At 55.3% G+C, this 25,812-nt stretch overlaps 2 protein-coding genes across 15 annotated transcripts in view; one reads left to right on the top strand and one right to left on the bottom strand.

Annotated features, from left to right (window-relative positions):
- The window catches only part of TANC2 (tetratricopeptide repeat, ankyrin repeat and coiled-coil containing 2), a 238,360-nt gene extending 223,001 nt beyond the window's left edge, over window positions 1-15,359 (top strand). For 11 of the 13 annotated variants that reach the window (XM_064636755.1, XM_064636760.1, XM_064636753.1 and 8 more), the window contains 6 exons: window positions 561-693; window positions 1,225-1,254; window positions 2,146-2,237; window positions 3,690-3,836; window positions 5,736-5,836; window positions 7,726-15,359. In XM_064636755.1, coding sequence (XP_064492825.1) covers window positions 561-693; window positions 1,225-1,254; window positions 2,146-2,237; window positions 3,690-3,836; window positions 5,736-5,836; window positions 7,726-9,676 — 2,454 coding nt within the window. In that variant the 3' untranslated portion in view covers window positions 9,677-15,359. The remainder of the gene's footprint in view (window positions 1-560; window positions 694-1,224; window positions 1,255-2,145; window positions 2,238-3,689; window positions 3,837-5,735; window positions 5,837-7,725) is intronic. The other 2 variants (XM_064636761.1, XM_064636754.1) reach the window with 1 other exon arrangement.
- A 1,067-nt stretch (window positions 15,360-16,426) lies between these two features.
- On the bottom strand, window positions 16,427-20,937 carry LOC135403098 (transmembrane ascorbate-dependent reductase CYB561). Of its 2 annotated transcripts, none has more exons than XM_064636772.1 (6): window positions 20,758-20,937; window positions 18,473-18,676; window positions 18,170-18,268; window positions 17,994-18,097; window positions 17,764-17,921; window positions 16,427-17,200 (listed from the first exon to the last, which is right to left on the bottom strand). In XM_064636772.1, the coding sequence occupies exons 1-6, from the start codon at window positions 20,882-20,884 to the stop codon at window positions 17,002-17,004; spliced, it is 891 nt and encodes a 296-aa protein (XP_064492842.1). In that variant the 5' UTR covers window positions 20,885-20,937; the 3' UTR covers window positions 16,427-17,001. The 2 variants fall into 2 exon arrangements, with proteins under 2 accessions (XP_064492842.1, XP_064492844.1); XM_064636774.1 differs by lacking the exon at window positions 20,758-20,937 and adding an exon at window positions 19,599-19,771.
- Between the last annotated feature and the right edge of the window lie 4,875 nt (window positions 20,938-25,812).

The following is a 25,812-nucleotide window of genomic DNA, read 5'->3' as shown; positions in this document are numbered from 1 at the left end:
GGGATGGGGCAGCCACAGCTTCTCTGGGAATTCCATTCCAGCCCCTCACCACCCTTACAGGGAAGAATTTCTTCCCAATAGCCAATCTAAACCTACTCTCTTTTAGTTTGAAGTCACTCCCTCTTGTCATGTCACTCCAGGCTTTTGTCCAAAGTCCCTCTCCAGCTCTCTTGGATTTCCTTTAGGCACTGGAAGGGACTCTAAGGTCTCCCTGGAGCCTTCTGTTCTCCAGGCTGAACACCCCCAAGTCTTCCAGCCTGTCTCCAGAGCAGAAGGGCTCCAGGCCTCAGAGCATCTCTGTGGCCTCCTCTGGATTTGCTCCAACAAGTCCATGGGGACCCCTGGGAACCTGGACCACTCCAGATGGGATCTCACCAGAGTGGAGTAGAGGGGCAGAATTTCCTCCCTCGACCTGCTGCCCACGATGTACCCTCAGACCCCATGGAGGCGTTCTTAGCTCAGGCAGTGGAGCAGAACAAGCTTTTGCTTGTCTTACGTCCCCAGCACCTCATGTAGGTCTCTCCCAGGAGCAGAACTGACTGTTGGGCTTCTCCTTGCAGGTTCAGTTCCTGGTGGACCATGGGGCCATGATCGAGCACGTCGACTACAGCGGGATGCGGCCCCTCGACAGGGCCGTCGGCTGCCGCAACACCTCGGTCGTCGTCACCCTCCTGAAGAAAGGAGCAAAGATAGGTAGGGACAAGGGGACTCTGCCATCGGCTCTGTGCTCAGGCAGGACTCGAGCAGTGGGGCTGGCATCCTAAAAAACACGAGTGTAACCCCGAGGCAGCCTCAGCCCCAGCCGGCGAGTCAGCACTGCCTTCCTAGTGAAACGGGGACTATTATTATTTTTTTTTTGCTGTCGTATTACTTTAGCAAAAGTTAATCAATAAACAACTGTCTCTTTGGCAAGGTCTTTCCTCTGGTAATGCTTTTTCTATCTTTACTAGTCTGAGTCGACAAGTGTACTCTGTCCATGCCTTGCTGTGAGCTGCTGCGTTCACTCGCTCTGTGTATGCTTCCAGACCTCAGTGTACCTGCACTGCGCCACACAGCCGCTCACGTTACGTTTTCCTGTGAAAGGGGATTTTGCTGGTGCATTGGCTTCCTTGCTGCCTGCCTCTCACAGCTGCTTTTTTTCCTTTCTTTTTTTTTTTTTTCACACCTTCATCCATTTTTTTCCCCCTCTCTCCTACAACTTTTTGTTTTCTCCTTTCTTTGAAGGTTGTCAGACGTTACCGAGTCGCCCACGAGGTATATCTCATTGCTGTCAGCATCAGCTTCGATCTGATAGCTTTGTCAGCCTTGCTTTCTCCTGTTTGATTTAGCCTGCATGCGACCCCAACACCTCTAATCTTTTAATTTACCTCACCTTCAAATAATTTTTTTAATGACTGTTGCAGAGAATAACTTGAACTCAAAAACTAACCTCCTTCCCCCAAAACGTACTGAATATACTTATAGAATATTGTTGACTTATTCTTCACCCCCACTAATGAGTTGTCCCCAAATTTTTGCCACCCCTTCCCTCACAGTATCAGTGCTTGAGATCAGAGCTGGCTCTGCAGGGTGGCCCCTGTGCAGAGGCAGAGTGTCCCCAGCCCCACGACGCCCTCGGCACCAGCAGCACTTAGACAGGACCTTCCCTTTGTCGTATTTTCTGCCTTAATGGATTTTCTACTCTAGTCTTTCACATCTTGTGAAGCTGGAAATCACAATCCACTTAACCACAAACCACCTATCGACAGCCGAACTGCAGATTTCCCCAGTACACTTGCAGAGATTTTAATTTAGAAATGCTTTTATGTAACCACTCTGATTTTTTCCTTTTAAATACGGTTTGTTCCCCCCATCCCAGCCAGTTCCACATTCAGCACTGCCCTCTTGTGGAAACGGCTCCATCCTTTCCCAGGCCACTGGGATTGGCATTAATGGCTGCAAAGAAAAACCAGTGCAGTGGGGATGACATTAATTTAAGTGCCAGAGGAATTATCAGCTTGATCATTTGGAGCACTCTGCCCTTTGACCATGCCAAGTTGTTCTCTCCAGCAGAAATTCCCACCCCAGGGTATTTTTTCCACCCAGCTTCCTACCACCCTTGCATTGTATGAGTTCTTTACCCATCATGCATCCTGTACACTACAGGTCCAGCAACATGGGCGATGGCAACCTCCAAACCAGACATCATGATCATCCTGTTGAGCAAGCTGATGGAGGAGGGAGACATGTTTTATAAGGTGAGGAGAGTGGCTTTGGGAAAAGGCAACAGATGCAGTTTGCAGCATCTCTTGGTGGGAGGTTTGGGCTGTGTTGGGTCAGTGATTGGGCTTCTCCAAACCGTGGTTCTAATGCTGCCTCCTTAACCTGTGGCAGGTCAAAGCATTTCTCCTGTTCCAAACCGTTTGGTTTTGGTTAGTGGGGTTGGGGAAGGGGGGATTGATTGCCCAGATCTGTAACAAAGCTGAAGCAAAGCCAAGTCGCTCTGGATTTGAGCCAGCACTCTTTGAAAACACCAGAACCCAAGTGTTTGTTGGGAGTGCTGCTGCCATGGCATCAGATCTGGCAGCCTTGTCCTTACCTGGTGGGCTCACTGCTGGGGAACGGGGCGACGGGATAGGATATCCCAGAAAAACTCCTGGAAGAAACATTTTGCAATGAAGGCAGATTGTCAGGACACAGCTGGCTTTGTCGTGTCCTGTAGCCCGTGGGAGACATTCCACTGCTACAGCAGAGTGTCTTTTTTGCTCTCTGTTTATTTTAAGCCGATCTTTAAAAACCTGGAGATTTGCACACACACAGAAAATGTGCAAGTACAACAATGATTCACTGTGAGGCTCTAAGGGTGAAGCAGAAAATATGCAAAGCTGGCATTGTAACAGGAGTTATCTGCCAGAGATACGCGATACAGCTGAGAAACCTGAGTCTACAAGTTTTTAAAACTCACTATTCATAGCTGCAAAATTTATGTCTGGGTCATCAGGAACGGCTTGTGTCCTAGATCCCATCCTGCCCTCTTTCTCTCACCCTGGCTGTGTGGCTGCCCCCCTCCAGGGCTCACATTGTCCCATCCCAAAATTAGGTGCCCAAAATAGCAAAGATGAGTCACCTTTGAAGGTGACTGTTGCGTCCCAATAACTATAAAAGGAACCCAGTTACCAGACTTAGATGGAGACACCTGATTTTTAGATGTCTAAATTCAGGGAGGTGGATCTCAACCTGTTTGTCCAAGTTCAGAGCCACGTTGGTGCTGTAACATTTATCTTTGCTGTTGCAGAGGCTTCTCTGAGCCCCAGGGCTCCACCCAAAGTCCCACAATTCCTATTCCTTACTATTAAGCTTTAGGTGGAGGGTGTTCTCCAGGAATGGGTAACGGATCACCCAGCCCAAAAGACCATCCAGCCAGGAAGCAGATGGAGTTGTATCGAGCTAACACCAGTTCTGCCGTGTTTCCTGCTGTAGTGTGACAGCTCTGTACCAAGTGGGAGATCTCAACTTGCACGAGGCATCTGCCTTTCCAGCTCAGATGTTCCCTTGATCAAATGTTCTGGCTTTTCTTTCTAGAAAAGAGCTAAATAGTGAAGTTGTGTTTCCTTAACCACCTAAAACATTCCTGGGGCTGGCGACTGAGTTCTCTGCGGGGAAGCAAACTCAGCCCAAGGGTGTGTTTTGACGTGTTTTCCTTCTAATAGAAAGGTAAAGTGAAAGAGGCTGCCCAGCGCTACCAGTACGCCCTGAAAAAGTTCCCCAGGGAAGGGTTTGGAGAAGACCTGAAAACCTTCCGTGAGCTGAAGGTGTCGCTGCTCCTCAACCTCTCCCGGTGTCGAAGGAAAATGAACGTGAGTCCCCCCTCTTTTCATGGCCTTAAGCCCAACCTTTGTGCCTCTGCAGAGACATGTCCATCCCTGACCGTGCTCTGACCTCTCCTCTGTCCAGCCTGGTCTGTCCTTCACGGGGCGCTGACGTTTTATGATTCAAAAGCAGTAATGATTTAATATTCGTTTCAGGTGATTAAAAATTCATTGCTATGTTTATAGCTCTTTGAATTTTTTATTGCTCCCTTTTGATGATGATGTTCACGTCGTCACATGGGGGTGGGTGGAGGCATTTTCCAGCTTTCTGGGGCAGCGGTGAGGAGGAGCCAGGAGATGTGCCCCTTTGAATACTAATTAATTTCAAATGAAGGAGCATATGCTTAGGGGGTTTGCACTTCCCCAGGGCAGTGACTCATCCAGAAACACCCCCACAGGCTCTCTCTCCTCCCAGAACTGCCAGATCCCTGTCACTCTCCCCTTTCCATCTGGCAGCGTCCAGACCAGCCCGTGCAGATTCCTGTTCTGCCAGCAGACAAGTGCCACCTCCCCTGGCTTGGTGTGCAGGGGCCTTCACCTCTACAAATTAAAGTCCCCTTAAACTCAAAAAGTAACATCTCTGCCGAGGCCATGAGCCAGCAAAGGTTACACTGGAGGGGAAGTGACACCTTCATTTCTTTGAGATGTGAGGGAGAAGGATGGAAAGCAATGGGAGTAAAATCTTAGTGCTGGGGAACAAACACAGTTTGGAGAAGAAGTGTGAAACTTGACTTTAAACCAGCCAACTCACAGCTAAGCAACTCCAGCTCTTGTCCTGTGCTTTAAGGACAAGATTTTTGATTTATCCTTAACTGGAGAATGTGAGGTTTTGGGCGAGAAAAGTTCAGAGGCTTTTAATTGCTCCTGCAGTTTTTGCACCTGTAGAAGAGACCATAAAAATACCTGCCTTGACTACATTCCCAGTTGAGTCTGTTGGGCAGTATCTCCTCAGTAACTGCTACTGAAGGTGCAAATAGAGTATGAGCTTCCCCAGGCAGGGCATCCCCATAGCAAGAGTTGGCTTCCCATGTTTTTGAACAGATCAGGAGCAGCACTGTTCCTTTCTCCCAGAGCTGCTCAGGTCAGCAATCCAAAGCTTAGCTGTGAAATGGAATCCTCTCCACAGGGAAAAGTTCTCCTTCCCAAGTGCTGAGCTTCAACTAAGCTGAGCTTAGTGGGACATGGAGCATTTGGGACAAGGCAAGGGAGGACAGCAGCAAGGGCTGAACCAGAGCTGACAGTCTGGTCTCGTGGCACTGCCACTGGAAAGCACCTGGAGCAATCCCATCCCACACCGCCTGTTCCCAAAATATCCTCCCAGGTGAGGTGTAGGGGAGAAGTGAGGAACAGTGGGACAGGTGGCACTGATAGGGGACCTTTGCCAGACAGGTCACTGAGATATCACAGTCCTGTCCTTCACAGGCAGTTTTCGTCAGCCCCTTGAAGAATGTCAGTGTGGTGCAGAGAGGGAGGGGGAGGGCGTGGGAAAGGTTTCCTGTGGCTTTCAACTATGGAAAAAAAATCCTTCGTGAGATAACATTCCAGCCTCTGCGAGACCAGATGTTTCCTCAAGACTGTAGGTTGTTGGAGAGGGATCTGCATGCACTTGTTGAGGACACAATGAGAACAGAACCAGTGGCACTCTGGCCTCTGGGGGTGATGACAGCAAGGGTGTTACCAGAGGTTTTTTTGGACATGCCATCATAACTCTCTGGCTGTAAATGATGTTGAACCCACGTGAAACATTCCAGTACCATCAAGTTTCCCATGCTATGTGCAAAAAAAAAAAAAAAAAAACCAAATTAAGTTTGTTTTCTTCCCAAGCTGTATATATTTTTATTTCTGTACCTGTTCAGTCACTGACCTGCACACCCATTGTAATGGCAGGATTTTGGGATGGCGGAGGAGTTTGCCACTAAAGCTCTGGAGCTGAAACCGAAGTCTTACGAAGCTTACTATGCAAGAGCAAGGGCCAAACGCAGCAGCAGGTGAGGAGGGACAGAGAGGAAGGTGTGAGGGGCTGGTCTCTGCAAGCCTGGCCACCCCAGCGTGGGCACCCAACCCTGCAGACCCATGCATTGCCCCCTTGGGAAGAAATGGCCAAGGAATGTTCATTAATGAGATCACAAATTTCTCAAAACTGCAGAGTAACCCCCCTCCCTCAATTGGTGAATTCTGAATGGAAGTGTTTTGAGAGGTTTGTCTTAGTGGAACTTTGTCTGGACATCTTACGACACTGGAAACCTGGACAGCAGAGTGGGGTGTTCTTTTTCAGAGTACACTTTAGCTCAACCACAACTTGGACTTGAAGCAAGATATGACTCATGGCCTGTGTTGTGCAAGAGGGCAGACTCATTCCTCGTGGTGGTCCCCTCTGTGTCCTGCAGCCCTTCCTACCAGGGCTGACCAGCTGTGCAGTGGCTCCAGGCAGGCGCCGGCCAGGGAATGTCCAGACAGAGCTGTGCTCAGAGCACTGCAGCCAGCTCCTGGAGAGCTGCAGCCCTGGGATCCCCCTTGTCCAGCTCTCTGAAGGCTAAAACCCGTGAGATTAGGTTAATTTGCCGTTCCTAAATGAGCAGGGGGGCTGCTTGGGAGTCTGTTCTCGAGGGCTGGGCACGCTGTCATTGCATCTCAGTTTAAACGGCAGCTGAAAGACCTCAGTGGGAGTGCAGGGAATGTGTGAGCCCACCTGTGCAAACACCCCAGCTCAGCAGACACCACCATTTGACCTTCCATGCTGGAGGCAAGTGTGGAACGGGGCTCCTGGCCCAGCTGGTGCAGTGCACCAAGTCCTGATGTGACCTTCTGTTCCACAGAGGAGCCCTGCGAGCTGAGCCACATGCACCTCATGCCTTTCCCAAAACATTTGCAAGGGACCTTAAGACCCATGTTCCTCTCCAGATGATATCAGCCCCCCACATACCAGCGTCCTTTTGTCCCCTGGTCTCTCCAGCAGAAAATGTCACCACTTTGGCTTTGCTTCTCCCTGTCCCAGTCTGTGCCCAGCAGCACCTCTGGGGTCACACAGCCTGGAGAGGAGGAGGCTTTTCCTTCCTCCTCTTGGTCTTCAATGGCTTGTGCAAAAGATTAGGCTGGTGTTGGGAGGTGCTGGGGGGGTTATTACTGGTGGGGGAGTTTTCCCCTGTCTGGGTGGGTTTTCCCAGATGACAGTCATGTTCAAACACATGGGTCTGCTCCAAAGCAAACAGTGTCCCTGTAAATAACCCCTTTCCCAAGCCCCCACCTCCCTGTTGCACCTCCCAGGCTGGCTTTTCCCTCACAAAGGCTTCCCCAGGCAGCTCACAGCCTCCAGCACGTTGCTCGATTCCTTCGTTCCGAGGGAGTTGGACAAATCCATTGCAAAATTGGAGAGACAAGCCATGCCCAGAGCGCTGACCCGTGGGAGCCCCTGAGCTCTGGAGCCAGCCCTGACGCTGTGTGGTCTTGGCATCAGGCAGAAGTTGGATTTTCACTGGCATAAGTGGTTGCAGCTCTGTCAGAGCTTGTTTACAGCAGTGCTGAGCCGAGCTCGTGGTGTCCCCTTTGCTCACGCTGAGGTGAAGCTCAGGGAGGTGCTGAGGGCAGTAATTAATTAGTCCTAACGCACACAACGGAGTACAGGCATGTTTGCTAGGCTGGGTTGTGCCATCTCAGGACTGCGTTCCCCTCTTCTCCAGAATTTTCCTTCAGTTTGGATAAACTAAATCCAAGGGAGGCCCATAAGGCAGAGTGTGAGAGGCACAGCGAGCAGTAGCAATGACAAACATCTCCCTCAGTAACACAGACGAGCCACTTACCCTCCTCTGGAGCCTCTGGAAATGGCTCCATTCCAATCCAGAGTAACTTCAGTTCTCATTTCTGTCCCTTTGTCGAGCAGGCAGTTTTCAGCAGCCCTGGAGGACCTGAACGAGGCCATCAAGCTGTGTCCCAACAACCGTGAGATCCAGCGGCTGCTGCTGCGGGTGGAGGAGGAGTGCAGGCAGGTGCAGCAGCAGCAGCAGCCGCCGCCGCCGCTCCCGGCAGAGCCGGAACCCGAAGTCCAGCACGAAGAGCTGTACTCTGTGCAGGATATCTTCGAGGAGGAGTACCTCGAGCAGGACGTAGAAAATGTTTCCATTGGCCTGCAGACAGAGTCCAGGCCAAACCAAGGGCTGCCCATCATCCAAAGCCCACCCCCGTCCCCAGCTCACAGGGACTCGGCCTATATCTCCGGCTCACCTCTTGGCTCTCATCAGGTCTTTGATTTCAGGTCCAACAGCTCCGTGGGGTCTCCAACCAGGCAGGGCTACCAGTCCACGTCTCCTGCTCTGTCTCCGACGCACCAAAACTCACATTACAGGCCCAGTCCTCCACACACGTCCCCGGCTCACCAGGGCTCCACGTACCGCTTCAGCCCCCCTCCCGTCGGAAGCCAAGGGAAGGAATATCAGAGCCCGCCGCCGTCTCCTCTTCGCAGAGGCCCCCAGTACCGCGCCAGCCCCCCTGCAGAGAGCATGAGCGTCTACAGGTCACAGTCGGGCTCCCCGGTGCGTTACCAGCAGGAGCCCAGCGGGGTCACCCAGCTCCCCGGCAGACCCAAGTCTCCGCTCTCCAAGATGACACAGAGATCCTTCCAGATGCCCCAGCTCCCCGTGGCCGTGCCCCAGCAGGGGCTGAGGCTGCAGCCAGCCAAGGCACAGATCGTGAGGAGCAACCAGCCCAGCTCCGCCGTCCACTCCAGCACCGTCATCCCGACCGGGGCGTACAGCCAGGTTGCCCACTCGATGGCCAGCAAGTACCAGTCGTCGTCGGGGGACATGGGGGTCAGCCAGAGCAGGCTGGTCTACCAGGGCTCCATCGGGGGCATCGTGGGCGACAGCAGGCCCGTGCAGCACGTGCAGGCGAGCCTCAGCGCCGGGGCCATCTGTCAGCACGGAGGGCTGGCCAAGGAAGACCTTCCCCAGAGGCCGTCCTCGGCGTACAGAGGGGGGATGAGGTACAGCCAGACACCTCAGATCGGGCGGAGCCAGTCCGCTTCCTACTATCCCGTGTGTCACTCCAAGCTCGACCTGGAGCGTTCTCCCCTCCCCGCCAACCAGCTGGGCTCTCCGGATGTGTCTCATCTCATAAGAAGGCCCATCTCAGTTAATCCCAGCGAAATCAAGCCTCACCCGCCGACTCCCAGGCCGCTGCTGCACTCTCAGAGCGTGGGCCTGCGCTTCTCCCCTTCCAGCAATAGCATCTCCTCCACCTCCAACCTGACTCCCAACTTCCGCCCTTCTGCCTCGATTCAGCAAATGGAGATTCCCCTCAAGCCGGCCTACGACAGATCGTGCGACGAGCTCTCTCCAGTGTCCCCCACGCAGGGGGGTTATCCCAGCGAGCCGGCCCGCTCCCGGACCACGCCCTTCATGGGAATCATAGATAAAACCGCTCGGACTCAGCAGTACCCCCACCTCCATCAGCAGAACCGGACCTGGGCCGTGTCGTCAGTGGACACTGTCATTAGTCCCACGTCTCCTGGCAATCTGCCCCAGCCGGAATCCTTTAGCCCGCCCTCTTCAATCAGCAACATTGCCTTTTATAACAAAACCAACAATGCACAGAATGGCCATTTGCTAGAGGAAGACTATTACAGCCCCCATGGGATGCTGGCCAATGGGTCCCGGGGAGACCTCCTGGAGAGAGTCACCCAAGCCTCCTCGTACCCCGACGTCAAGGTGGCAAGGACGCTGCCCGTGGCGCAGGCCTACCAGGATAACCTGTACAGGCAGCTCTCCAGGGACTCCAGGCAAGGGCAGACGTCCCCAATCAAACCAAAGAGACCATTTGTGGAGTCTAATGTGTAAAAGACGCTTGTTGGAGTAAGACCCTCATGTTTTCAGCACACACTTCCAAGCTTGATTTCCATGCATATTATTATTATTATTATTAATTATTATTATTATTATTATTATTATTATTTTTATTTCTCTCTGGTAGCTACATGACCAAGTTTCTCCGGTACTTTGTGTGGTGGTCAGACAGCCATGCACGTGCTCCAGCCCTTTCGTTCCCCAGCTGACCGTGAAGCCAACATCAGCCGAGCCAGTATCGTTTGCCCAATTCCAGCAAAATTCCAACCAGGATATCTTAATCCGTGGTGCGGGGTGGCCCAGAGATATCCCTACGCAGCGGGAGGTAACCAGCTCTTTTTCAAGAGACAATTGCCTTCGATTTAAATTGGTTTCTTTTGTCTCAATGAGCTCTTACTCAATTCTGATGGGAATTCCTAGGGATCACAGGAGCCTTCCCAGGGCTTGATCTGCAGGTCCCCGTGCCAGCCAGGTCGTTTGGCTCTTTGCCCCAAAGAGCAAATTACCCTCAGCAAGCGAGGCCTGAGGGTGATGTGATGTAACACCAGTAGCTATGCACAACACCCATCCTGATTCCTCTGGTTTCCAGCATTTTAATCCCAGTTGGATTCCTTCCTTCTTGAACCGCGTCGTCGGTGGTGGGGTGGGGATCACTTTGCTGCTTTCCAAGTACCTGCCAGGTGCCCCTACACTGATTTCGTTGCTCTGGGACGTTTTACAAGCATTGAGGGCTTAAGGTTGGCCCTTTCTTTACGTGTTTTAATCAGCCAAGGGAATTGGCCAGGAACCTGTTGTGTGTGAACCGGGATTGCACCAACTTCCTCACACACAGCATTTGCACCAGGGAGGGTCAGTGCTGGGGCCTTCATTTGTGGGGGGAGATGTATCACTTGAGAGGAAAAACAAAAATCTGACTTTAAAAGTGGTATTCAAGGAGAAAAATCGCAATTTTTAATTTTTAATTTTTTTTTTTTTTTTGATGATGAGGATGCAGAACATTGGCACGGTGGGTCTCAAAAGAGAAAGGGTCCTTCTGCAATCCCAGCCCTGCAGCATCCCTTCCCTCCAGCTCTCTCCCACCAGAGGGCCAGGGCTGTAGCAAGGGCTGCACCTCTCTAAGATCCCTTCCCAAAATCCTGGAAAGCAATGCTGTGTTCCAGAGCTGTACATGGCAGAGACCATGTTTTGCTTTTTGAGGAGCTGTAGTTAAAAGACACCTATTTATAATTTATTTATGTTACCTGTTTCAGGACATTTTTCATTTGGGGTTTTTTTTCTCTTGTTTCTGGGGTTTTAACCAAATGCAAGTCACATCAAGACGACGTGAAAAGCAGGGGCCGGTTCCAAGATCCTTTTTATAGGATTTTCAATAAGTTTTCAGTTATTCGCCGAAAATTTCTTTTGGGTTGGGGGGGGGTAAGAACTTCCTTTACCGATTCCCTTATTCCTGGTGGGAATTCCTCCGTTCCTGAGGGCGAAGGGTGGGATGCCAGGGAGGGGGAGAGCGATAACCCTGTAGCTTGTTTTAAAGCAAACTTAGTGCCTGTTGCCCGATGCCGAACCTCACTCATATCAACTCTTGGGAGCGATCTCAGTGCTGAGCAGGGGGAGCGATACCTTCCGGGGTCTCCAAAGGGCTAAATGTGAATCGATTGCAAGACTTCTTGAACCAAATCACGGGCTCCAACCTTGGCTGGTGTCAGTGAGCACATCCCAGCGCCACTTCACTGCAGCTGCAGCCATTCCCACCAGCTCGGGACTGGGTCCGAAACTCCTTAAGCAAACCCTGGCTTCGATGGGGCTTTTTGTTTTCTTCCCTGTGTGGGGCTCAGCATATCTCGTTGCTGTTTTGTTGCCTAATTTGCTCAGAGCGAGCTGGGACGTGCAAACCTTGGGGGGTGATGGAGGCTTGTGTCTCATAGACACATGGAGAGCATTCAGGGGAGTGTTTCCTCAATGAGTTTTGGCCATTTTGGGCTGTTTGGTCTTTGTCCGAGCCGGTATTTGGATTGAGGTTGGTGTTTTCTTCCTTGAGGTGCGACCCAGCGCTGACTCTTTGCTTTACCACAGGGTAAAGTGGGGACCACGCTGGGACCCCCTCGGTGGGGGCACCCAGCTCCCTGCCCTGTTTCTCTCCTTGCAAAGGGGGTGCGATGGTTTTCTTTCTCCCTCTCTTTTTTGAAGCAGCACGTTCTGCTTTGTAAGGAACGGCCGATTTCTCCTCCGCATCCCGCGCGCCCACGGCCGGCACACGTATCCCGCGTCTGGAGCTGCACCAGTCGCTTTGCTCAGCACCTCTTGTCCTCCAGCTTTCTGCCCAGGTGGCTTCCTACCTTTAGTTGCTTCTTTGAAAGGAAAAAGTAACCAAATTCAGCCCCATCCCTGTTTTTTCCGGCCGAGCGAGGCGCGCTGTGGCCATGCTCCGGTTCTCCCCGCTCAGATGCCAACGGGACGGTCCGAGAGCAGCGATGGGAGAACTGCCCATGCTTTGCTTTCACTGCTCACTGCCTTGTGCTCCCAGTCCTGTCCTTCAGAACGTCCCCTCACAGCACTTCTGTGTGTATCTTTCGGGCTTATGAAGACGTTTCAAGGGAAGATGAAAACAGCTCACACTTTTCAACACGGACACCAAGCTGAAGAAGGCTTAAAACACTGCGGCGTGCAGGTTTTTTCACAGTTCCACGTGTTACATTTTTCACAGAATTCTTGCACTAATGGTTTTCCATCTGTTCTCTCTGTAAATGGGTGCACTTTACTGTTTGAATTTGTTACTATGATAAATACTGGATATTTAAGCGTGAGTAGTGTCTTCATTAGAAAAATAGCAAAACAGCTCTTGTCTCTTAGTGTATTTTTCAAAAAAAGAAAGGAGAAAAAAAGAAAAGAAACGAAGCAATGAATCATAACATTTATAGCACAAGAACTGACTCCTTGTATATAAGCATCAACAGATTGAGTAATTTTTGAATACAAAATTATTTGCAGCGGTTTTAAGGCACTTCCCCAGCAATTCCCTTAGGGACAGTCGAGGCAGGATGGCTGCTGTGGTCGCCGGGTGGGTAAAGGAGCACATCTCTCCCTGGAAAAGCTGTTCTTACACACTCCCCTGTGTCTTCAAAGTCATGATTTGGGCTTGGCAGGAGGAGAAGCAGGTCGTTCTGTGTGGTGCTGCCATGGTCCTGTTGCACTCGGGGGAGCACGAGGTCGGATCTCACCTGAGGGCCTTTCATCCTCTACTCTTACATCCAGGTCTGACGGGCCCGGGCTGCATTGTGGGATCACATCCAGAGTTTCAGACATGGTGCTGTCCTGTTTGTCCATGCTACATATTTAATTACTCTTTGGGTAATTAAGATGCAGGACAATGCTGCCAGCTGGTGCCTCCATCCCCTCCTGGCTTCAGTGGCACGGCTGGCGAGCCCCATCTTCAAGTGAGTGTAGGATTCTTGGATGCACCAAGTAAAGGAGGTTCTTGATGACACTGAAACTCCGGGTTCAGTTCTTGGGGTGCATGGGGAAGGCGATGCCAAAGGTGATGCTGAGATCGACCCCTTTCTTCAGCCAACCTTCCTACCAGGTGTCTCTCGTCCTCACCTGTGGCTGCTCCAAGAGCCAAGTGTGCCTCTGCAGAGCTGGAATCATCTCTCCCAGCATCAGGTGTGGGTGTCTGTCCCATCCCTCAGTGGGGATTCATCAACTCTTGCTTTGTCTCCCAGGTCAGGAGGATGCTGTGGTCCCAGGGGAGGGGACACCCACCTGATGGGGGGCTCTGCGGGGTCCCCCCAGCCAGGCTGGGAGTGGCAGTGGAGGGCTTTGAACACAGTCTTGAGTGGCACTGAAGTGCTTAGGAAAGGGAGGGTTTTACAGACAGATCCTTTGGGATCTGTCTCCAAAGAAGGCACAGCCTGAGCTGCCTTCTCTGTGTCGCTACGGGGGGGGCTGTGCCGGCTCTGACAACCCGAGGCGTGTGTCTGTCCATCTGTCTGTCCGTCTGCCGTGGCACCGGTGCCCAGCTGGGGCTGTTCGAGCACTGAACTTTTTGGTTATTTTCCTTTAGCTTGGCTGTGAGGGAGCCGCGTGGCTGGTGTGAACACGGGAGTGTGCGTCTGCCAGACACCGGAGCCGCGCTGGGATCGGGTCTGGAAGCAGGGTGGGTACTAAACTGGGAGCGATTCAGTCCCCTTCACAAAGGTTGCTGTATATTCAGGGTTACCCAGGAGAAGTTTAGCTAAAACCGAAGTGCCAGCTCCGCCTTATCTAGAGAACCAAGCAAGCCGCCGTGCCTGCTCGTCCTCCGCCTTCCTCGCCCGGGGGGGCCCGTGGTGAGCTGTCGGGAGCTCCTTGGTGGTTGTACTTTGCTTTAGTCTTGGGAATTCAAGATAACTCTTCTACCAGGATATCGGTGTCTAACCAAGGGCTTAGGGGAAGAGCTGCTGTACCCGCTGGGACCTCTGTGGATCGATGCCTTCGCCCCGCGCAGTCCGGCGGGGCGCGTGTTGGACACAAAGCACAATGGTTTGAAAGCGAATCTGCGTTGTTTTTTTTTCAGCTTTGTGTGAATAATTGCTGGATTTTCATTCAGTCAAACTCTTTTTTCTAATATATAAACCACTAAGGGCTCAATTCTTTAGCAAAGATGCGTTCGTGTCCAACTCCTGATGTACAGCTGGATCTCACCACGGCTGGGACAGAGCGGCCCGAGAGGAGCACAGCGTCACCGGGGAAGCCAGCAGACCCCCAGCCCACCCGCCGTGTCCTTCCTCCTGCTCATTTTCCAGCTGTCACGGTACTGGGGAGTCAGCAGCCAGGTCCCATCCGACGGGATCGCATCCTGTGGTCGTGACAACAGAGGGGCTGCTCTGCCAAAAGACTTTGTCCCTTCGGGTGACGCTGTCCAGGGACAGCAGTGGGGCGGGGAGGCGTCTCCTCCAGGGGGTTGGGGTCGGGATGGGTGGGTGGGAGAGCCTCGTGCCCAGGGAACTGGGTCACCACGGGTCTGCCTCGCTGTGCACTGCCCAGCCAGGCACTGAGAGCAGCACTGTGTGCTCCGTGCAGCCCCTTCTGTCGTGCCACCGCCAACCCAGAGACTCGTGTGGACTCTGCCAGCACTGCCGGGCTCACCCTGTCCAGCCTTTTCTTTGCCATAGTGTTGCATTCAGCGTTCAGTCCCCCTTCTGTCTTCACATCCGAGAGGATTTGAGTTGGGTACAAACACGTCCAGTACACCTGCCTTGTGCTTTGTACAATTCCCTGGTTGCCATCCTCCGAGACACTTGCTGGGAAGATCTTTAAGACACTTAAATTTTCCTTTAGCTTTTCTATAATTCTGATGTAAAGGACTTTCTCTCTGTACAGTATATTATCCAATGCATGTTCTGTTCTCTCTACTGATATATTGAACACCACACGGTTGTGATATTGTGCAGTGGGAAGAGCAGCCCCTGCCGACAGCAGAGGCCTTTGCCTCTCATCTCTAAGGAAAGAAGAAAACATATTTTTTCCTTTGCTGTATTTGCTTGAGCAGAGTTTTCTTGTCTGTACATGTGAGCTGTGAGATAGATGTGAAAAGTTCAAAAGAATGCATTCCCCCCCCCAATGTATACAGATTGTAATCTGTACAATGAAAACTGTATGTATGAAAAAATGTACTTATTTATAAATGGTTAACACTTGGAAATGGTGTCTGGGCTGCTGTTTTTCCCACACTGGGCTGAGTGAAGGAGTGTTCTGGTGCTTCTTGGTGTGGAAATGATGGTGCAAGGGTTGGGTCTGGCAGTCACTGTGTGGGGATGAGGATGGGGACCTGGCATGGCCAGGAGCAGGAGGGGACGGAAGCAGCGTTGTCAGCAAAGGGCATATAATAATATAGGGGATAATAATTGTGATAAAATAGATGAGGGAACTCCATCAGAGATTTTTCATCATCATAGAATCACAGCGGTTTGTGTTGGGAGGGACCTTAAAGCCCATCCAGCTCCATTCCCCTGCCATGGGCAGGGACACCTTCCACTAGCCCAGGTTGCTCCAAGCCCCGTCCAACCTGGTCTTGGACACTTCCAGGGATCCAGGGGCAGCCACAGTTTCTCTGGGCAACCTGTGCCAGGGCCTCCCCACCCTCACAAGGTTTCTGGGTTAAGTTGGTAAAGCACAGCCTGGTGCTGTGGACACTGGAGCCCTGCAGCTCCCGAGACCCTGAGGGTCCCCTCACTTCATCCCTGCCGAGCCCAGGGCTCAGTTTTGCAGCCAAACACCCCTCACAGCTGTGACCATCCAGCCTCCAGTGCTGGGCTGGGCTGGACACACCACGCTGGAAGGATATGGCATATGGGGGCTGTGGTGAGCAAAATCCCCCAGTTTGGGCTTTGCTGGGGTCTGTGTTTGCTTTGGAGCACTGGGATGTTGGAGCTTCACCTCCACAGCTGCCCGTGCTGTAACCCAGAAGGGAGCTGCTTTCTGCAGAGATGAGCTCCCATCTCAGGGATGCACCTCCGTGTTGCAGTGGGTCTCCCCCTCTTCCACGGGCACATCAGTGCGTGGCCAGATCCTGGAGGTGTCCCCACGGGATCGCTCACACAGCCACCACTGAGCTCTGCAGTGTCAGACAGGACAATCCCACTCCAAACTCCCACCCACCCACCTTCCCCAGACCCTTGGGCGGCTCCTCTCCCAGCCACCCTCGGCATGTGGGAGCTCAGGGGTCCCCTGAAACGATGATCTGGGGGGTACAGACAGGAGGAGGAGGGGTTAGCTGCAAACATTTATTACATTGGGAGCATCCATTGAGCAGACAGCACATCTCACGCGAGGGGAGAACATTTTGGACACAAAGCTGCTGAACCTGCACAGGCACCGGGTCACTCCAACCCCCCTGGGAGCTGTTTGTGAGGAGCAGCCCCCATGTGTGGCTGTGGCTGTGCTGGAGGGCATGGGAAATCCCCAGGGAGTGGGAAATCCCAAACATCCCCTCTGCCCATGGGCACTGGGAACGGGCTGTGGGATTGGGCCGCTCACTGCGGGGAAATCTGCGCTCCTGCCCCCTGTCCCCGGAGCAGGGCAGAGCCTGGACACCCCCCTCCTTCACACCTCAGCACCACTTCCAACCCCTGCCCCTGCCCCTGCCTGTGGCACTGCCATCCCCACGGGGCTGGGGCAGGCTCGGGGGGCACCGGGGGCTGCGCAGGGCAGAGCTGAGGAGGATTAAGGCCAAGCAAGGCTGAGTCCAGTGGGCAGCGTTGCACCAAGAGCGTGGCCTTCCCCAGCTGTCCTCGTCACCCTGACACCACGAGGAGCCCGTGCCAGGGATCAGGGAGCTGGGGGTGTCACTGGCTGCCACCACCTGGGCTCTCTCCCTCCGTCAGGGTCTTGAAGTCCATGGAGAGGGCCAACTCCTCGGCCAGCGGCGGGCGCTTCCACTCCTCCCGTGTCACCACGTAGCCCACCACCAGCCCGAAGGCCACCAACATCACCCCCAGGGTGTTGGCCAGGACGCCCTCCGGCACAAAGTGGCTGTAGGAATCACTGCAGGGATGGAGCGGGATACTCAAGCCTTGGGGCTTGGGGGGTCTGTCCCTCCCTTGGCTGGGAGCCCCTTCTCATCCTCATCCTTCACACTCTTGGTGACAGCACAGTCCTCTGGTGGGACTGTTGGCAGCTCAGCAGCTTCCCTGCCAGATGTGCTGCCCCAGCCAGAGGGACATGACTCTGGGGTGCCCCTTGGCCCTGTCCCCACAGTCCTGGGGCTGGAGGGAGACCCACTGGGGACATCACTGTGTCCTCCAGCTGCAAGGGCAGAGGCCTCAGGGACGTGAGTGTCCCCAGAAGGTTCTGCAAACACCCAGCTGCAGGGAGGTAACACTGGTAATGTATTCCCATCCCCAAAGAAAGCTGTCACAGGATCCAGCCCTTGTTAAACATCATCTGGGAAGTGACTCAGCAGCAGCAGAACTAAAGGCCTCAAGGGGAGATTTAAGAGCTGCAGCCTGAGCAGGGGCCAGACTCTGACCCAGGGGGCTGGAGCAGCCAATTGCTGGGGGTCAGGGCGGTCTGGGGGGCCACCCTCTCCACCCAGCTTGGTCACCCACCTGATTTTGAAGAGGAGCATCTCAGTGATGCCCAGCAAGCAGGAGGCGATGGAGAGGATGAAGAGGGCGATGCCAAAGAAGATGTGCTGGGGCTTGTACCGGCCTCGCAGCGAGAAGGAGGCGCCGGGGAACAGGAAGAAACCACAGCCCAAGAGCCACTGTGGGGACACGGGGGTGTCACAGGTGCTGAAGAGTCCCTTTATCCCCCGGGGGGGCTCCCCAGCCCTCACCTGCAGGAGGTAGAGCACGAAGGCAGCCATCCCACACCAGGAGTGCAGGCTGTACATGTCGGGGGTGCCCTTGGCCCGGTGGGACTCGAAGACGGCGATGATGCCTGCGGAGAGGAGCCCGTCAGCACACAGGGTCACATCCTGCCCCCATCCAGCCCCCCCAGCCCGGTGCTCACCCACGAGGGCGATGAGCAGGGCCAGGCCGTGCAGCAGAGCGTGCAGGGCCTTGGTGGAGCGCTTGGCTTCGTGCCTGAACACCCGGTACACCAGGAGAGCTGCGGAGAGAGCACACATGAGCATCCCCGGGGGTCCCCCACCTCCCCGCACCCCGCATCGCCCCGGGGTGCCACACGCAGGTGGGGAGGGGGTGCTGGAGCATCCTCCCTGTGTCATTTATCACCGCTTCGTCCCCTTCTCTCCCTGCCCGGCCGCAGCTCCGGGGCGTTTCGGAGGCTGCAGCCGGGACGGGGCGCGCTCACCGTCACCTTGCAGGAACACCATGCCCAGCACCATGCACAGGGGGTGGGCGTTGAACTGCAGGGGGCTGTGCCAGGCCACGCCGCCCCGGTACCGGCCCAGCCAGGCGCCCGTGGTGGCCAGGAGGGTCAGGCCGAGCAGCTGCGACACGGCCACGAACGCCGAGAGCCCGGCGGGGCTGGCGGGCGGCGGCCCGTCCATGGAGCCTGCGGGGACACAGAGCAGCGGGCAGCGGGGCCACCCCGGCCGGACCTGGGGCAGGGTCCTGCTGTGGGCAGGGTCCGGCACCTCCGCCCCGCCCTCACCTGCCGCGGAGCCGGAGCTTCCTGGTGTGGCTGCGTCACCCGCACCTGGAAGTGGCTCCCGGCGGCCACGGCACACCCGTCCCTGTGCTCCTGCCCCTGTTCCTGCTCCTGTCCTTCTTCCCAACCCTCCTGCCCTCCTGCCTGCTCCCCTGTCCAACCCTCCTGCCCCTGTCACCCTGCTCCTGTCCTTCCTCCCAACCCTCCTGCCCCTGTTCCTGCTCCTGTCCTTCTTCCCAACCCTCCTGCCCCTGTTCCTGCTCCTGTCCTTCTTCCCAACCCTCCTGCTGCCAGCTTCTGCCCTCCTGTCCCTGCCTGCTCCTGTCCTTCCCAACCCTCCTATCCCCTCCACTCTGCTCCTCTCTTTCTTCCCAACCCTCCTGCACCTGCCTGCTCCTGCCTATGCCCTGCCTGCCCCATTTCTCCTGCCCCAGCCCTCTAACCACACCATTGCCCCCATCCCCAGCCCTCCACCCTTGTCCCTCCATGCCTGACCCTCCGTCCTTGTTCCTCCATCCCCTTCCCTCCATCCTTCCCCATCCCTCCATCTCCATCCCTCCCACTCCATGCCCATCCCATGTCCCACCCTCGCCCCCTCCCCAGCTCACCCACCCCCAGAGCCCCACAACGACCCCCAAACCCTGACACAAGAAAGCAGCCAAGGGATGAGCAGCACTGCTGGGGACCCCCTCTGTGACAAAAGCGATGGCCCTTGGGGACATGGGGCTGAGTGAACCCCCGTGCTGGGGCGGGAGGGACAGACACGTGCTACCCACCCACAGCCACACCAGACCCCCACCCCACGGCCCCCAAAACCCCCCTGCACCTGTGTCACGCTTTGTGCTGGGTTATCCCCCGATGGATCAGAGCCACCTCCACCACTGCCAAGCCACCTCTCCTCGTCCTCGTCACCCAGAGCCAGCAGGTCCCAGCCCGGGGTCCCCCCCGTGCCCCAGCCCTGCTGCCTCTGGGGAGGAGCACCCAGCAGACAGACCCACGGTGCTGTCAGGACTGGGGGGAGAGTGGAGGTGGGGGGATGTAGGATGCATTAAGACCATGCACACACTTTATTCCCAGCCACCTTTATTGGATCAGCCAGATAAGTGGGTTAAGGGAATTGGTTTATCCCATTAAGTTGCACTGCAAAGGCTGCCTGCCCGTGTCCAGCCTCACTGCCCGGGGCCATGGGGTGCTCTGTGGGATGGGCAGGGGGACCAGGCTGGGGAGGGGGGGGGCATCTGGCACAGGCACAGGCTCCTCTCGCAGCACAACAGCCACCCCCAAGCCCTCACCACACCATGGGGCTGCTGGTACCTGTGGGGGTCCCAAATGGTTGCCCGAGTACCCTGGTCCTGCCCACACGTCCTCCCCCCACCAGGTGCAAACATCTGGCCCTGCTGGCACTCACACGGGGGGTCAACCCAGTCCCCAGCAGCACTGAGGATGGAGGGGCAGGGAATGACCCCCCCAACCACGGTGACTGGCAGTGGGACACGGAGTGTTTGTTGGGAATGGGATCTTCCCAGTTGCCTGTGAGCCACAACTGAGTGCTGGGAAAGCTGGAAGTGACCAGACCCTTTCTCCAGCCATCCCAGGATGGGGACCTGCCTGTCCCCTCCCAGCCACGGCTCTCCCCTCCCTGCATCCCCAAACACAAGCCCAGTCCCCCTCTCCCAAGTGCTCCCGATTTTCTCTGGGGGAGGGAGGGCGTTCCTCTGCTTAAACCGCCCCCCCCCCATGGCCCGGGGAGGGGGATGCCCTGAGCACATCCCACAGCCCGTGAGCACATCCCACAGCCCGTGAGCACATCCCACAGCCCGGCAGCCTGGGGGGGTCTCGGGGGGGTCTCTGCTCTCTCGGGGGGCTGTGGGCTCATGCAGGGGAAGGGGCTCACTCCAGTTCATAGCTGGGGGGGACCTGAGTGATGTATTGGGGGGGGTTGGAGACAGACACCCACACAGCCCCCCCCGGGCCCCCAACCCTACCTGTGGGTGCCGGGTGGTGCCGTTTGTGCCAGGCCCAGCAGTGACAGTGTCTGAGCAGGGACAGGGCCACGGCGTTGGCAAGGCAACGGAGTGATGGCAAAGCGAGGGGGGGCTGCACCCCCAGCATGGCTGCAGAGGGAGGGTGTCACTGCAGGCAGGCGGGGAGGGGGGGCTGCAAAACTGAGAGGGGAGATCACCGTGAAAGAGGGATCTGTGTATTCTGGGCACAGTCCCCAAGGGACTGAGTCACTGGCAGTGTGTGTGTCCCCCCTTCATCTGTGCCAGGCACCCACCCGAGCCCCTGCACCCTGTGACACCCCGTCTCCAAATCAGGACCCCCCAGACCCCAGGGACCGTCCCCTGCACGGGGGCTTTGCCACCATTCAATTTGTGTTTGGGCCTTGTGGGTCTGGCTCGTCCCTGCACCCCCGGCAGCACTGGGGGGACATACTGGGAAACATCCCCTTCTTGGATGGGCCTGTGGATCAGGGGATGGCAGAGGAGTGACATGTTCCCAGGGACCCCCCACTCCGATCTGCCCCACAGGAGACCCCCCAGCACCTCCAGGCACATCCTGTGCTCCCCATGGGATATCCCTGTGGGAGAAAAGCCTGGAGAAGGGATATAAGGGCAACTGGGGGAGATGGGGAGTGTCTCCATCCCGACTCCTTCTGACCCGGCTGCGGGCAGGGACCCCCGGGGGGTGCAGCGCTGAGCACCGGTGTGAGCATCATCCCCCGGACCGCCCCCATCCCCCCGGCCGAGTCTGTGTCCGCCTGGTGTCCGTGTCCCTACGTCTGTCCGTGTGTCCCTGTGTCTGTCCCTGTGTCTGTCCCTGTGTGTGACACCACTAGATGTCACCAGGATCCCGCGTGCAGCGCCCTGGGGAGGGAGGAACCGCCCGCCTGGAGAACCTGGAGCATCCTCGGCCCTGGATCACCCGTGGGAGCCAGAGGAACCAGGTACGGACCGGCTGGGATCGGCAGCATCCTTGAGGCTGGATCCCCAAAGGGACCGGAGCACCCTCTGCCCCAGACCACCCATGGGAGTCAGAGCATCCTGGGACCTGGAACGGCTGGTGGGATCTGGTGCTCCCCTGATGCAGCAGATCAGGTGTAACCACCTCTGCTGGGGTGCAGGGCTGCTCCCCCAGCCCTTCCCTTGGGCTGCTCTCACCCACCCGGACCCCCTGAGCAAAGACACCTCAAAGCCCCTGCTGAGGTTCCCCCCAACAACCCCATCACATTCTCCTCCCTCCCACCTCCACCAGGGGCTTGTTCCGTGGGGCACAAACCTCAGGAGCTGCGAACTCACCGCCATGGTGTGATTCAGCAGAGCTGAAATCCCGGTGCAGCCCCGGAGCCCCATGGAGACCTGACACACCAACAGCAAAGTCCAGGCCCCGCTGCAGCCCAGGGCAGAGTCCTGGAGCCACCACCCTGGAGCTTTGCTCACAGGAAGAATCCCGTGACAGCAGGAGGAGGCAGGTGGTACATGGGATCCTCCCTGCCAGAGGATCCACTATCACCTTTCAGCCTCTCCTCAGGCTTTATCACTGACTGGGAAATGAATTACCAGAGTTAATCTGCTAAAGCCATAAAACCCACCATAAACTGCAAACCTTGAGCCCTCAGGCTGTGCCATGGCTGGGACAGGCTGATGTGGCTGGCATGGGATGGCCATAGCTGGGCAGAGCAGGGACAGGATTCCCTCCACCATGGCCCAGCTGAGAGCCTTGGAAAAGCCTCAAAGGGGATGAGATTTGGGGGTTCGTCCTTTAGGATACTTGGTAAGACATAAAGCTTCGCCCTGCTGAGAGCAGCACTGTGTAACCCAATACCAAACAGCTTTAGAAATGTTTATAACTGTGTCCAGCTGAACTATCTCAACTTCCAGCAGCCAAAGAGACAGAGCAGCCCTCAGTCCTTCAGGATCACATGGACATGGATCTTGTCCCATCCACACAGCAGGGACAATGGCCGTGTTTGCTGAGGGGCCTCGGTGGCAGCCAATCCAAGGACAAACGAGCCCCTTCACTGCTGAATTCCTCTTACCAGGGAGCAGCAGCCATTTGTAACCAGCTCTTTAATTAAAGGCATTGCCAGGGGCATAAAGGCTTTATTAAATCTGCCTGAGCTTTCCCTGAGCTGGTGGTAATGAAATCCTGCCGGCACTGCCGGGATGGGAACGTGCCCGTCGGGGAGCAGAGCCAGTGCTGGCTGCCCTGGTGTGGATCTGCAGGGCCAAGGGGTGCTTGGGACTGCTCAGGGATGCTCAGGGACACTCAGGAATGCTCAGGACTGTTTGGTGCTGCTCAGGGATGCCGAGGGATGCTTGGAGCTGCTCAGGGATGCTTGGGGCTGCTTGAGACTGCTCAGGGATGTTCAGGGGTGCTTGGGGCTTCTCTGGGTTGCTCAGGGATGCTTGTGGCTGCTCAGGGATGTTCAGGGATGCTATAGGATGCTCAGGGATGCTTGTGGCTGCTCAGGGATGTTCAGAGATGCTTGGGGCTTCGCTGGGATGTTGAGGGATGCTTGTGGCTGCTCAGGGATGCTCTGGAATGCTCCGGGATGCTCAGGGATGCTCGAGGCTCACACAACTTCCTTCAGATCAGTGAGCTGAAGTGGCTCAGTGGGTGCTGCTCCAGGTCCCCAGTTATCAGCCTGGCACCTGCTCCAGCTTTGTCTTGAGGCACCCAGGGATTGGTAGGAGCACCATCAACTGATAATTCATGGTAAAACCAGCAGTTCCTGTCCTTCCCCAACTGCTCCCCCTACCCTGGTGCAGGTGTTTTCTCCTCCCTCCACCACAGATTATCAAATTACCATTTTGCTGATCTAACTTTTTTTGGTTGGTTGGTTTTGAGTTGTTGATGGGTGTGTGTGTGGTTTTGGTCGTTTGTTTTTTTTTTTTTGTCTCCTTCTTAAATCAAATTTTTATTGCTAAGAAATGCTAATTTGCAAGATGCCTCTCTGGAAAACTGCGATTGAAGAGCCCAGCTGCCTCAGAGGAGCCGAGCTGCTGCCTGAAACAACCTCAGCTGCTGCTGTTCCATGAGAAACCCCAAACCTGGGACAAAATGGACAGTTTTCCACTAAACATAAGAGAAAAAAACCCAGCAGTCGTGTTGGAGGGCTCTGTGGCTGCCAAGAGGGTGGCTGAGCAGTGGCTTGGGACTAAGCACTGCATCACATCAGAGGGGTTGATCCCCAGTTCCCTGGGGTGCTGGGAAGGCTGAAAAATAGGTGATTCCCAGCTGGGACGAAGAACTTGGCTCCTTCCCAGGCTGCGAATCAGCTGGAGAAGGCTCTGGTTCTCCTCCTGGCAGCAATTAAGCCACCCTGTCCCTCCTCCTTGCCAGCAGCAGAACTTTGCTGAGCGGGGCGGGCGATAGGATCACGGCACAGCCCGTGCAAACACTTAATCTCTTTCAGAAGAGGCTGAAGGCGCGTTTATGGTGGTTTTTTAATAGCAGGCTGGATAAACAGCAGCGATAACCCGCGCCGGGCTCCCGGGGGATGATTAATGCTCCCAGAACAGTCACGCTCGCTCGCCTCGGGGCTGGATTGTTTTCGGTTATTAAAGAAAGGGGGGGGAAAAAAAACCAGCAGGGGGAATAATGGACTTTGCCATGTTTTATTGGGCTGAAGGTTGCAGAGGGAACTCTTGGCCTCTTTGCTCACCCCGTATCAGTGCCCGGTGCTGGCTGGCGAGGATGGGGGGATGGAGGGATGAAGGATGAGGACTGAAGGAGGAGGGATGAAGGATGAGAGATGAAGGAGGAGGGAGGAGGGATGAAGGAGGACAGATGAAGGATGAAGGACGAAGAACTAGGGATGGTTTCTGGCCAGGTTTTTACTTCTTGCCCTGTGACACTCTTGGCCACATGCCCAGCACTGTGGCTGGCGGCTCCCCAGGGGCTGGACTATCGGGGGCTTGCATTTGTTTAGGACCCTCCCAAAACTTGGGCATCATTTAGGGGCCCTGAGCCCACCACTGCCTCTGGCACGCTGCTTATCCAGGACCTTGTACTGTCATTGCACATCCTCAGGGCCCTCCTTGCAGTGGGCACGTGCCTGGGCTGCTGGCACTGGTCCCAGTCTGGGGATTAAGGCTGAAGAGATCTGATGGTGGAAACCACATCTCCATCCCCTTCCCATCCACCTCTGGCCCCACGGAGCTGCCCACCTGGGCAAAACACATGGTCCCCCTGGGGCTGCCCCATGCTGCCAGCCCGGGTCACCTGTGACCCCACACTTGCACCAGGACCAGCTTTTTCCTGGAACAATAAACCCTTCTCCAAGGGCAGGACTGTGCTGGAAATTGTTGCCTTTGGGGTGGGGTGAAAACTGTGATGATAAGGAGCTTTCTGCTGAAAAGCTTTTCTTCGTCACACTGAGTGTGCACTTCTGGTGATAAAGCAGCACTCGCTGCCCTGGGGCCGGGGTGAGCTCCCACCGCACCCCATCCCCACACAGAGGGGACTCACCAGGCTTTAAACACATCCCTCATCCAGGGAAAAGCTGGAAACAGCCCCACAGCATTGCAAAACCCCTCTGCTGAGACCTTTTGCAGTCAGACAGCAGGAGTGAGGACTCCTGGGCCCCTCCTGCTGTCGCAGTCCCCAAACCCAGGTGACATCGAGGGGCTGCACCAGCTTCAGTAGTTACTATAATGGTTCACAATCATTTTAGCAATCACAGGTCTGAAATAAATGGCAAAAATTCCAGTTGCTTGGGGCGTTCCTTTCAATTTTTTTGAGAAGATCAGAATAAAAGCTGTTTGTTTAGATGAAAAATTTGGACTGGAAAAGTGTTTTTTCCCGTCTCCCTCACGGCAGCGTCACCACAGCTGGGAAAGCGGCTTAGTGAATTATACACTATGATAATTGATTGAATTCATCAGTAAATAAAGCAGCAGCCTTTAAACTCGGGGTCTGGAGAGGGAGGAAAAAATTCTCCACACAGTGGTTTGTACCAATGGGCACAGGAGTCGCCGTGCCCACCAAACCACAGCCACCAGGAAAAGTGACACACGAGGCTGCACATCCGATTT

This window comes from Pseudopipra pipra, chromosome 26 (assembly GCF_036250125.1).
Source record: "Pseudopipra pipra isolate bDixPip1 chromosome 26, bDixPip1.hap1, whole genome shotgun sequence".
Classification (NCBI taxonomy): Eukaryota; Metazoa; Chordata; class Aves; order Passeriformes; family Pipridae; genus Pseudopipra; species Pseudopipra pipra.
This window is presented reverse-complemented; position numbering and strand designations above follow the sequence as displayed.

What these genes read in the sequence shown, in the direction of transcription:
- LOC135403098 (XM_064636772.1), bottom strand. Translation starts at nt 20,884, where the DNA reads ATGCTGGGGGTGCAGCCCCCCCTCGCTTTGCCATCACTCCGTTGCCTT. An exon ending in GGTGTTCCTGCAAGGTGACG is followed by an intron (nt 18,269 to 18,472) that starts GTGAGCGCGCCC and finishes CTCTCTCCGCAG; the next exon opens with CTCTCCTGGTGTACCGGGTG. An exon ending in TCGTGCTCTACCTCCTGCAG is followed by an intron (nt 17,922 to 17,993) that starts GTGAGGGCTGGG and finishes GTGTCCCCACAG; the next exon opens with TGGCTCTTGGGCTGTGGTTT.